Source organism: Ursus maritimus, assembly GCF_017311325.1.
Source record: "Ursus maritimus isolate PB19 chromosome Y unlocalized genomic scaffold, ASM1731132v1 scaffold_Y12, whole genome shotgun sequence".
Lineage (NCBI taxonomy): Eukaryota > Metazoa > Chordata > Mammalia > Carnivora > Ursidae > Ursus > Ursus maritimus.
This window is the reverse complement of record NW_024423327.1, coordinates 5981-18921: the sequence shown is the minus strand read 5'-3', so window position 1 is coordinate 18921 and position 12941 is coordinate 5981. Positions and strand designations below refer to the sequence as shown.

At 42.4% G+C, this 12941-nt stretch overlaps 1 protein-coding gene across 1 annotated transcript in view; it reads right to left on the bottom strand.

The window, feature by feature from the left end:
- Positions 1–6387: 6387 nt before the first annotated feature.
- Positions 6388–12941, bottom strand: part of LOC103680817 (ubiquitin-like modifier-activating enzyme 1) — a gene marked incomplete at its 5' end in the record, with an annotated part of 12445 nt that continues 5891 nt past the window's right edge. Inside the window, 10 exons of the mRNA XM_008710294.2 lie at positions 6388–6682; positions 6831–6931; positions 7039–7140; positions 7640–7831; positions 7954–8046; positions 8253–8341; positions 10141–10330; positions 10445–10519; positions 11243–11438; positions 11669–11733. Coding sequence (XP_008708516.2) covers positions 6547–6682; positions 6831–6931; positions 7039–7140; positions 7640–7831; positions 7954–8046; positions 8253–8341; positions 10141–10330; positions 10445–10519; positions 11243–11438; positions 11669–11733 — 1239 coding nt within the window. The remainder of the gene's footprint in view (positions 6683–6830; positions 6932–7038; positions 7141–7639; positions 7832–7953; positions 8047–8252; positions 8342–10140; positions 10331–10444; positions 10520–11242; positions 11439–11668; positions 11734–12941) is intronic.

Below are 12941 nucleotides of genomic sequence, written 5' to 3'. Positions count from 1 at the left end.
TGGTTGTTATTTGTTCACTCTCATTTGTGATTTTATTTATTTGGGTTCTTTCTCTTTTGTTTTTGGCCAATCTTGCTAGGGGTTTTATCGTATTAATTTTTTTTTTTTCAAAGAACGAGCTCCTGATTTCATTGATCTCTTCTACTGTTGTGTTGTTTTTGTTGTTGTTTCTATATCATTATTTCTGCCCTAGTCTTTATTATTTCTCTTCTCCTGCTGGATTTAGGCTTCATTAGTTGTTGGTTTTCCAGCTCCTGCAGATGTAAGGTTAGGTTGCATATTTGAGACTTTCCTGCTTCTTGAGGAAGGCCTGTATTGCTATATACTTCCCTCTTAGGACTGCATTTGTGTCCCTGTATTTTTAAAATTTCTTCTTTGGTTTTCTGGCCAACCCATTCATTCTTTAGTAGGATGTTCCTCAATCTCCATGTATCTGTGATCTTTCCAATTTTTTTTTTCTTGTGATTGACTTTAAGTTTCATAGCATTGCGGCCTGTAATCAGGTTCTATCATGTAGAAAGCCCCCGTAGCTGCAGGCAAACAGGGGGATGGTTTTTGGAAGGTTGGTAGAAAGGACAGGGATGCCGGCGAAGAAACACAGTTGAGTGAGATACTAATGTAGATCATTGATGACTCAAATTTGTAGCCAAATTTTCTTTAGTGCAAATACAAAAGTATCTATGGTTGCGGGAGGGGTGAGAAATAACCAATGGGGCTATCCAGTGTCACCCCATATGTAGCCCCTTTTCGGGGGAGAATTTACTCTTTCTTGAGAAACTTGAAATTCACCTGCCAAACAATTTCAAAGAGAGGATGGCTGCAATTTACGAAAATGAAATATGGTCTACTACATGAAACCCAGACATTATTTTAAGTGTAATGATAGAATTACAGTTATGTAATAGGGTTATTTTTTAGCGATATAAACTAAGGCATTATAAGCATTGTGTTATGTGTCACATGGTTTAAACCTATTCCAAAGGGAAAGAAAAAAGGATTACAAATATGACAAAATATTAAGTCTAATTATTGGATAACCTACAATTCACTCTAAATGCATCTAAAAGAATTAAAAGAACTAGACTTTTAAACTTTTTTTTATAGTTGTGATGTGATGGTATGGTTTTGTGGATGTACAGTCCTTTGTTTAGACAAACATATTGAAGAACTTACAAATATAATATGGTGTTCCAACTTGATTTCAATGTGATGCAGTGCTATTAATCAAACTGGCATGACTCTAAGATTATTGAACCTACCTGATGGGTATTTGGAGCTCATTATACTATTGTTGTTATGATAATTCTTGATAAATGTCCAAAATTTTTTATTTTTTAAATTTTTAAAAAAGATTTTAAGTAGTCTCTACACCCAACATTGGACTCAAGCTCGCTACCCCCCAGATCCAGAGTTGCATTCTCTACCAACTGAATCAGCCAGGTGTCCCCCTGCCAATTTTTTTTTTAATTGCGTAAAATCATCCATGGGAGATGGGCAGGGTTGGGCCAAGTGGGTGATGGGTATTAAGGAGGACACTTGTTACGATGAGCACTGGGTATTATATGTAAGTGATGAATCACTAAATTCTATTCCTAAAACCAGAATTACCATATGTGTTAACTAACTAGAATTTAAATAAGATTTAAAAAAATAGAGTTAAAAAATTACGTTGTTACAAAATTAAAGGTCAGGAACAGACAAAACTTTAGCAAAACTATAAGAAAGGATTTAGTATCTAGAAAGGAGCATCAGAGAATCTTCTAGAAAAATGGCCATGTTGTATTCTGATACTGATTGCATGTGTGTGTTACCTTTATAAGAATTCTTCAAGCTGTACTTTTGAGTTTTGTATCTTTATGTTTTGAGGAATTTAACATCATGTTTCAAGAAGGTTACCTAAAAAGTAATGGATAAGTGTCCTTCCATAAATAAATAGAAAAACAAAATTGATGTACAAAGCTGACTATTGTTCAATCTTAAAAGGAAGAAAATTCTGACAAGTGCTACGGTATGATTCCACTTATATGAATTTAAAGTAGTCAAATTTGTAGAAAGTAGAATAGTGGTTGCCAGGGACTGGAGCAAGGGTAGTTTCAAGACATAATAAAGTTCCAGATAACGGATGGTGGTGATGATTGCCCAACAATGTGAATATATTTAATGCCACTGAGCTGTGCACTTAAACATGGTTAAGATGGTAAATTTATGTTATATATATTTTATCACAATTTTATTAAAAAGAAAAAAAATGAAGTGTCATGGGTTGTTCTGAATGTTTGAAAACTTTCTATAAAGGTAAAGTAAGTTAAAATCTAAAAACAACAACAACAACAAAACCCTGTGTATTAAACATAACTTCCTATGACATCAAGATACAAAACCGAAATCACCTGCTTGGAGATGACATAACCTGAACCTGATACAATCTACAAACAAACTCTCTGCAGCAGAGCCATCCTCCCACTTTTCCACTGGCCTGCTAATTCCCTAGTCTCAGTCATTGTCAAGAAGGTTGTGATTTATTCCCTTAAACTAAGGACAGATGTTTCATGGGATCTACAGAGATATAATTGCAACCTGAAATGAGTGTAGTGGGGAGGTCATTGTACCCTTAACCGATCATACTTCTATCCCCACCCCAGACTCAACTTGGGTGTGTTTATTTGCCTATACAAGCCTGATTGCCCTGGGAAGCAAATTAGTGAGGAGGTTGACCTCATTACTGTCAAGTGCATGCTCGGAACAAGAGAACCTGGTTTCAAAGCAAGTTTTGGGCACACCAGTTCCTAACATCTGCTCACGTACAAACTTTTTCACCTGCAAAGAATGTGTAAAAGTTACAAAGAATGAGTAAAGGAGGAAGTAGCAGAAGTTAGGTCAGAGGATACATGCAATATGATTATGAGGTTTGGGGGATGGTGGCAAGGATTCTGGTAATTACACCAGTAAGAAGGGAGACTGTGGCAACACTTTGAGCAGAGAAAGGACTCACCTTGACTCTGGTTTCAGAGAAAGGACTCACCTTGACTCTGGTTTCAGAGAAAGGACTCACCTTGACTCTGGTTTCAGAGAAAGGACTCACCTTGACTCTGGTTTCAGAGAAAGGACTCACCTTGACTCTGGTTTCAGAGAAAGGACTCACCTTGACTCTGGTTTCAGAGAAAGGACTCACCTTGACTCTGGTTTCAGAGAAAGGACTCACCTTGACTCTGGTTTCAGAGAAAGGACTCACCTTGACTCTGGTTTCAGAGAAAGGACTCACCTTGACTCTGGTTTCAGAGAAAGGACTCACCTTGACTCTGGTTTCAGAGAAAGGACTCACCTTGACTCTGGTTTCAGAGAAAGGACTCACCTTGACTCTGGTTTCAGAGAAAGGACTCACCTTGACTCTGGTTTCAGAGAAAGGACTCACCTTGACTCTGGTTTCAGAGAAAGGACTCACCTTGACTCTGGTTTCAGAGAAAGGACTCACCTTGACTCTGGTTTCAGAGAAAGGACTCACCTTGACTCTGGTTTCAGAGAAAGGACTCACCTTGACTCTGGTTTCAGAGAAAGGACTCACCTTGACTCTGGTTTCAGAGAAAGGACTCACCTTGACTCTGGTTTCAGAGAAAGGACTCACCTTGACTCTGGTTTCAGAGAAAGGACTCACCTTGACTCTGGTTTCAGAGAAAGGACTCACCTTGACTCTGGTTTCAGAGAAAGGACTCACCTTGACTCTGGTTTCAGAGAAAGGACTCACCTTGACTCTGGTTTCAGAGAAAGGACTCACCTTGACTCTGGTTTCAGAGAAAGGACTCACCTTGACTCTGGTTTCAGAGAAAGGACTCACCTTGACTCTGGTTTCAGAGAAAGGACTCACCTTGACTCTGGTTTCAGAGAAAGGACTCACCTTGACTCTGGTTTCAGAGAAAGGACTCACCTTGACTCTGGTTTCAGAGAAAGGACTCACCTTGACTCTGGTTTCAGAGAAAGGACTCACCTTGACTCTGGTTTCAGAGAAAGGACTCACCTTGACTCTGGTTTCAAAATCCATGAGCAGATTTTAAATCTGTCAACCTGATCAAGCCTCTCCTGCAACCGCGAGCACAGGTATCATGATTTTAATTTTATGTGTCAACTTATATGGGCCACGGATGCCTAGAGATTTGGTTAACCATGATTTTCACAGGTGTTTGAGAAGGTGTTTCTGGGTGAGCTTACCATTTGAATTTGCAGACTAAAAAGGCGGATTTTCCTTTTTAATATGGGTAGGCCTCATCCAACTTGTCGATGACCTCAATTGAACAAAAACGCTGAGCTTAAAGAATTGTCTCAGCCTATGTTCAGGCTGGGACATGGGTCTTGCCCCGCTTTGGCCTCAGACTCCAACTGGAACAGCTTTCTTGCTTCTCAAGCCTTTGGACTTACACTAAACCATTGGCCATGTGGAGTCTTTTGTTTGCAGATCTGGACTACAGAGCTTGCATTTCTCAGCCTTCACAAGCCTATGTGGAGCATGTTAATATATCCCTTCCAAGATGAGTACTAAATAGTTGCGTGTGGTACATCTTTCAACTAAAAAGGACTCATAATGCCTACTGAGTCTGAATTGTAAAGCCAACATATTACCCTTTTGGGTGTGTTACTCTGATCTGTTGTTTGCAGAGTGGCCCAAGAAGTTACTAGTTGTTCTGAGAATCCAGAACCGCAGAAAATTCTACAACAGTTCCAGACAGGCCTTCAAAGTGTTCTGCCATGTGGGCCATATAATCTAATGGTGCTTAAATGCTGTTTGTGGCAGCTAGGCATGCTGTTTGGAGCCTCTGGTAGGCCGTGCAGTTGAACTATAGCACAGGCCTTTAGAATTTTTTAGCAAATCCCTGCCATCTTTACTCTGCCTTTGAGAACCAGCCTTTGGTCTGCTACTGGCCTCAGCAGAGACTAAACCAAATAGGAACTGGACCGTGGACTAATGATGCAACCTCGCCTTCCCATTATGAGCTGGGAGTCATCTGACCCATTAGGCCATCAAGTTGGGCATACACAGCAACACTGCATCATCAAATGGAAGTAGTGTGTATGAGATCAGGCCCAAGGAAGTTGTAAAGGCACAAGGAAATTAGATGAATCGGTGGCCCAAATGCCTGTGATCCCCACTCCTGCTACCCTGCCTTCTATCTCCCAGCCTGCACCGATGGCCTCTGGGCATTCCTAGAAAGACTCAGGCCTCGTTTCAGATGCTCTTGCACTATATGCAGGTACCACCTAAAAGTAGACAGCTGTACCACCACAGCCCCTCTCTGGCATATCCCTGGACAGGGGGTGAAGGAAAATCCTCCAGTGGGCAGAATGTTGAACAGTGCTCAGTGAGGTTTCTGAGTGGTATTTTAAACCACCCAAGTGGTACCAATGGAGAAGACACAGATGTGGATGTGAAAAAAAGACTGGTGCCTTCTGCTATGTGGAGAAACTGTGTGCCCTTGCATTACTTGTGGGGATAGCAGTAAGACTCCTGCTGTCAGATTTAACACATAAAACCCGTCAGTCTTGGAAGCGAGCTCTCTCCTCAATGGTAGGAGGCCTGAAGACTTTTGAGGAAGAGAACAAGGAGACCTATGGTAAAGGGAGGTGGGGTGGAGCAAGAAAGAGTTTTTGTTTTGTGGATGTGCTCTGCCAAATAATTTCATTAGTAAGTGTATAATGTGTCTTAAGGCACTGGCATCACAGTCCAGGAGCGCTTTGTGAAGTTCCCCTTACAGAACCATTTTGTAGACGGTCTCAATGCATCAAGTGTGGTGGGATGGCACCAGGTTCTAATACAAAAAAAAAAAAAGAAGTTTAGAGTAGCTAAAGTACACTCTCAAATAGTAAAAGCATATGTATGTACAACACATACCATACGCCAAGAAGTAACCACCTTATAGACATTAAATGCCCTTATCCCTCGTAACCCTTTATTCCTTTATCAGGCACAAAACAGTTAAGAAATGTATAATGCATAACATACATTGGCAAGTCTTAGTATTCAGACCCACAGTTTGGGTCCAGGATGTCTACTACATCTCAAAATCAGTATGGCAGGTAGCTGGACGTAGCAAAGATAGGATTAGAAACTGAGTGAAATTTAAGACATAGGGCAAAGGCGGACCTGCTCTGTAGCCTTCAATTGCCCCTATTTCTTTTTTGAAGAGGGAGGACAGAAGGAAAAGGTAGTAAACCTCACATTTATGAGATCAGCTGCATTTAATATTCTCAGTCTCATAACATTACATCTGGGGCCAATTTCAGGTTTCTGGGATGGGGATGAACCCTTTGAATTTCTACCTGAACAAAGGTATAGGTAGCCCATCATTTACCAGAGGAAAGAGGGCATGGGCCACTGCCAAAACCAGGACATGCCACAACTGTATTAATAAGTCTGTTTATTAACAATTCCAATTTTAAACAGTAGAAAGCAACCACAAAAAAAGTTCTCTAAAGGATGTAAAGCTTAGTGCCTGGCTAGGCACATGTTTTGCCACAACTAGAAGGGATCCAAAAGTAAATCGTTTGGGGACGGGGGAGTCAGCGGATGGTGTATCGTACATAGGGGACCTCGACGTCCTCGCCGCTCTCGTCGTTGCAGCACAGCTCAAGCACCAGCGCCCGCACATGGCGGCCCAGCTTTCGCTTCGACACACGGCTCACAATTTCTGTCACCCTGAGAAGAGAGATGAGGGTCAGGGATGTAGAAAGCAAGAGAGGAGAGACATATGGGGGTGAAGAAGGTAGGGAAAACCATGAACATAAGTGGTCAGGGTTCCCACCCCACATAGGGCCTTCCTTTCCCTGCCCAGTGGCCAACTCACGGCTGATCCAACCGTTCCCTGAGTTTGGTAGCTGGCATGAAAAAGGAGTACAGCATGGATACACCTTGGGACAGCATGGTAATCTCTAATTTGTGCTCTGTCTGGAGAGGGTGGGAACGAGGACAGACAACAGTGTCATAGAAAAGGGGAGTAGGAATCACCTGCACAACCACCATCTCTAAGTGGAGTGAGTGTATAAAAGGCTCACCTTAAAGTAGTCCAGGAACTGTTTGAGCGTCATCTCCTCACCGTTAGGCTGCAGCCCCTGGACCTCAAAGCGATCCCACAACGTCCACTCCTGGTTATAGTACTGTAGGACCAAACACAGGGGAGTGGAATATGGGCTAACGCAGATGATCCTAGCCCAACCACCTGACCTGACCTTTTAAGACATATCAATCACAACGTTTTTTTTCCCTATCCCTCCCACGGCCTTCTATCATTGTGTGCAAGCAACTGATGTTCTTATATTGACCAATGGTCTTCACAGTAAGGAGATCCCAGTATCTCCTTCACTCACCTTCCACTTCCTTTACCTTTCCATTTAATATCGTCTAACTATACCGGCCTTCTCATTACTTCTGAAATATGCCCAGCCACATTCCAACTTTGCAAAATTCAAAAAACCATATGACGAATGGACAAACAGTATATGAAAGGTACAGGTACCCAAACATACAAAGCCTCACCTGCTATGAGGCCGTTCTGCAAATATACAGACTCACACACACCCTACCCACCACAGACACACAGCCTCACTCACTCACTGATGGGCAAAACCAAAGGTTTCCATATAAGCAGACCCCCACCTGGTGACGGGGTGGGGCAAGAGGTTCAGAGAAGCTGAAGAAGGGCAGGGCCAAGTTCATAAAGCTGTTCTTATAAGATTCAAGCTGCCGGTGTCCCTGCACCACTTTGTATAGCTCCAGACACACGAGGCCAACTATAGCTGCTGTCGTTGTGGCAATAGCAGGGATGATCTTCCCTGCAATCATCTTGCTCTGTGAGACAGAAGATGACCAGCAGAGGTAGTCACTAGAGGGGTTCAGGCTCTACAGAAGAGGACAAATGTGGGAGAGGCACCCTTGGAAAGGGTGAAAGCTTGGCTCTAGACTATCATTACCTTATGCCGATCTGCAGGGGGAATGTTATAGTTTTCTGCTCGGAGGTTGGATGCAGCCACAATGAAATCCATATGAAAGTTGGTATTATCATCCTATTTTGAGTGGGAAGGGAGGACGGACATGAAAGAGGGAGTTACAGGAAAACCATGTTTCTTGGCTACTAAGGATTCAACTGTATTGCACCTCAATTAGTTTCCAGACCAGCCAAAGAATCTAGCAGGCCTATAATTCCCACAAAAGCCTATGATGGCTCAGTCCACGCTGCTACCCTGTTGAGGACCCCACCCCTCCCCAGCACCTTCTCAAAGTTGATAGGGTACATCTTGAACCCAGGGAGCTTCTCTGGGCTGGGAAGCATGGCTTTGAGCTCCTGTATGCAACTATCATCTGTAGGAAAGGAGAGACATGTTAGTCCTTTTAAGTCCAGGCCAGGGTCTGAGGAGAAAGCAGCAGACTAGAATGGGGCAGAGATTTCAGACAAAGGATTTGAATAGGATAAAGAGTTGGGGGAGCAGGGAAAGGTAGAGCAAAAAACACCCCACACAAGAAAGAAAGAGGTAGACAGGCGTAGGGCCATGAAGAGAGATATAAATGCAGATGTTAAGGAACAAAGATAATAACATTAAGAAAGGATGCAGATAGTAGCACTATTCAGAACAGGTAAGAGATGGACGCAGTCCAAGTGCCACTCATGGATGAATGGCTAAAGAAGAAGTGGTGTGTGCACAGAATGGGATATTGCTCAGCCGTCAAAAAAATGAAATCTTGCCATGTGCAAGATGGATGGAGCCAGAGTGTATTATGGTTAGAGACAGAAAGACAACTACTTCATGATTCCACTTACATGAGATATATGAGTCCAACTTCATAGACACAGAAAATAGAATGGTGGTTGCCAGGGCCTGGGCAGAAAACTGGGGAGTTATTTTAGTGCGGACAGAATTTCAGATTTGAAAGGTGAGAAAGTCCTGGAGATGTTTCAGAGCAACTGGTATATTTAACAGTACTGAACAGAACACTTAAAAATGGTTAACACTCGGGGCGCCTGGGTGGCTCAGTCGGTTAAGCGACTGCCTTCGGTCCTGGGATCAAGACCCACATCAGGCTCCCTGATCAGTGGGGAGCCTGTTTCTCCCTCCACCTTGTCTGCCACTCCCCCTTCTTGTGTGTGTGTGTATGTGTGTGTGCACTCTCTCTGTCAAATAAATAAATAAAATCTTTAAAAAAAAAGTGGTTAACACTGTAAATCTCAGGTGTTTCTACCATAATTTAAAACAATGTAGATTACGAAACAGAGATAGGAGATTTTAAAGAATGACACAGAGGGAAACAGATGTGGAGGGAGACAGAGACGGAAACAGGACAGAAAGGGAGGGGAAGAAGATACAAGAAGGAGAAGTAGGGAAAAATAGGAAGAGGAGAGACATGTGAATCAGATAAAAACAAAATTCGAAGATGGAAAAGAAGAATGGCAGAGATAAAGAGTATGTATGGAAAATGAGCTAGAGGAAAATACGTGCAGGGTTGACAACTGAAGAGATACACACAAAGAAATATACAGAAAAGAACAGGAGAGATGAGGTATTTGGGAAAGAGCAGGATGGTGACAGATATACAGAGGAAAAAATGGAAAGATATATACAGAAAACATACAATATAGAAAGGGACTTACAGAGCATGAGACATGATAAGAGAGAGAGGAGGAGACTGAATGAAGAAAATGGTGAGATGAGGAGGAAGATCTTCAGAGGAGATGAAGACAGACACGGACGTCAACACTAGGATGAAAACACATACAGATGGAAGTTGGGGATATGGATGGGGATATTGGGAAGGAGATGACCCAGGGAAGACATCAAGGCACACTACTCGCCAAGAGTCTGAAAAACAGAACAAGAAGAAAATGGAGGAAAGGAGAACAAAAAAGGCAAACACACACAGATAGAAGATGTAAAATTAATCCTCCTGAGAGCCAGAATGGGAAAAAGAAAAAGGAGAAACACATGAAAGAATTTACCTCAACCACCCATCTTTATTTTACACTGGAGGAAACAAAGGCCAAAGGCAGCATGGGTAAAACTCAGGCTTGGAAACTCAGAGCAGAAAAACTAGAACATCTAGTGAAGAAACCTGGACAGGAGGTAAGTGGAATGGTGCTCTGGGCCAGATGGATTAAGAACCCTCACCAACAGAGGCACTGGAGTTCTGAAGCTCCTGGTCAGAGACATGAATCTTGACATCAGACCTGGGGGTGAATTCAGGGATGTGCACAGACTGTAGAAGTATGGCCACAGCAGCTCGGTCCTGAGACCCCATCAGCCCATAGGTCTGGGCAAAGAGGTTGGCAGCAGCCATCACATAATCCAGATGTAGGGGCTAGAAGGCAAGATATGGACTGGTAAGCACATCAGTCCTCACCCTGGAACCTCAGACTTTTTCCCAGCCACCCACTTTCCACCCGATCCCAGGATACCCTAGGGTGAGACTTACATTGTTGACATCAAAGATGAGTGGGTGTGGACAGCGTTTGGGCCCAGACCAGAATAGGGCTCCAGAGCTTGTAAGCTAAGACGATAGAAAGGGTTTGGGGAAGAGAGCCTGAGAGGAGACAATCCAGACCCCTCATCTCCGACCTGGAAGTCCCAACTCACTATCCCTGGGCAATCACTTTGTGATACACATAGAACTATTTATCAGCATTTTATGAATTACCAGGCATATGCCAACTTAAAGAACTTAATAAATACAAATTAACCCTCAAAAAACTCAAAAGAACTAGGTCATTCTTATTCACAGATGGAGATACTAAGGTGCAGAGAGAAAACACATGCCTTGCCCCAAGGTCAAATGAAGCTGGAATGTGAACCACTTGTATTTTTTTCTTTTTTTAAAGATTTATTTATTTATTTTATGGGGGAGGGGTAGGGGAGAGGGAGAAACAGTCTTTTTTTTTTTTTTTTAAAAGATTTTATTTGAGTGAGAGAGAGCGCACAAGCAGGGGGAGTGGCAGTATTGGGGTAGTGGGAGAAGCAGACTCCCCACAGAGCAAGGAGCGTGATATGGAACTTGATCCCAGGACCCTGAGATCATGACCTGAGCTGCAGGCAAACGCTTCACTGACTGAGCCACCCAGGTGCCCCAAAGCACTGGCCCAATCATTTTATGAGATCTCATAAAATGGTCTTGGTGTGCCTGCCATAGCTGAATTAGCTGTGTCAAGAGCCCTCAGCACACTCCCTGTTTCCAGAAAATGCATTCTGCCAAGTGAACTCAGCAAGTATGTAATACCTGGTCAGGTGGAAAGTTGTGCAAAAGCTGGCGAATGTTGTTGGAGTACTGAGTGTGCCAGTGGTGGTAAGCCCAGGTCACACAGTCAGCCCAGGTGTGTGGCCGCTGTAGCACCAGGCTACGCTGCACAGCCTCCAGCATCTCCAGGGGTTGGGTACCTGCCAGGCACAGTGTCCGTTCCACAAAATTGGAGTCTCTAATAGGAATCAGAGCGAAAATGGGCAACATTACACAGAGGAGAGCTGGTTCCCAGGAGTGGGCCTACTTGTATGAAGAGCTGGTTCTGACTGTCCAATGGCATGAGGCCCAAGCATTCATTGATTTATTCAAAATATGTGACTGGTCCTGAGCCATACAGTGTTACAGTATGGTTGGTTGGCATGTACGCAGGGGACAAGTGAGAGAACATTTGGCAGGATTACTCACGTGAGATACTGGTTGACATTTTCTGCTGGCTGCTTGAAGAGACCTTCAAACTCATCCCGAGCCCACTGCAGACAAAGCAAAGAGACTACATGGGGTTGAAAGACAAAATGGGTTTCTGTAGGCACTAGAAAGACCATCAGTGAATGAAGCAATTAGGAACTAACATGGCTACTACAAGAGAAAAGAGGAAGAAAGTCCCTCAAAAGTGGCCCCTGAAACTTCTCACGCCCTACCAACCCCAAGGCCAGCTCTGCCGCAGTGTTGTGGCATACAAGGTAACACCTTTATCTCTGTATCCTTATTCTGAAAACATATTCTGTAAAAGAAGTATCTATAACTCATGGGTTGATATGTTGAAATGATCATACATGTACATATGTAAACGTTATCTAAAATGGTGCCACGTACTTATTAAATGGTAAATACTTTAGAAACCCTTGAGAGAGATACTTCTCTCATCCCATTTTATAGATAAGGAATCTGAGACGGGAAGAGATTAAGTCCAAGAGTCACATACTGAATTTATTTTAAGAGATGTTTTATAGTCTTCCTGCATGTGTGGCCCCACAATAGTGATTATCTAATAAAAGTTACAGGTATGGACACAAACACATACATATATGTTTATAAACACAGATTTGTGTACATGTACACACATATGCAGACATGCGCACACATGGTGGGATGGAGACACATACACACTATAGTGAATATATCAGTTAAAACACATCCATTTGGTAACTTAGGTTGCACACGAGTAGATCAAACTGTGTTCCGTTTCTCGTCATTTTTCTTCCTACCCCCCCCACTCCTACACATGGTTTTTAAGGACTTTTAAGACTCATTTGCACAATACAGTGTTCATTTTTCAGTTCAAAGAACACTGGAATTAGGGTTACATTCTGGGTATTGGTTAAATGGATATGTTTACTCTGTCCATTTAGAGGATATATACACCGTTGTGTATGTACGTTATACAAACAGAATTATCCTGACACGCCAACTGTTAAACATTTTTGGTTTAACAGTTAGGGAAATCCAAATACGGACTAAATGTTAGAAGTAATTAAATAACTAGCTGAGATATTAAGGAATTGATTTTTTTAGCAACAATATAATATCCTCTTTACATAAGATCACACCTTATTTCTCAGATATAAATTACATAAAATACATTACATATTATAGGAATACCCATCTCTGTGCTTGCAAATTAAAAATTTTTAAGTTAAAAGGAATGAATCATTTAGTAAAGCCTAGACTGCAAGGTGTT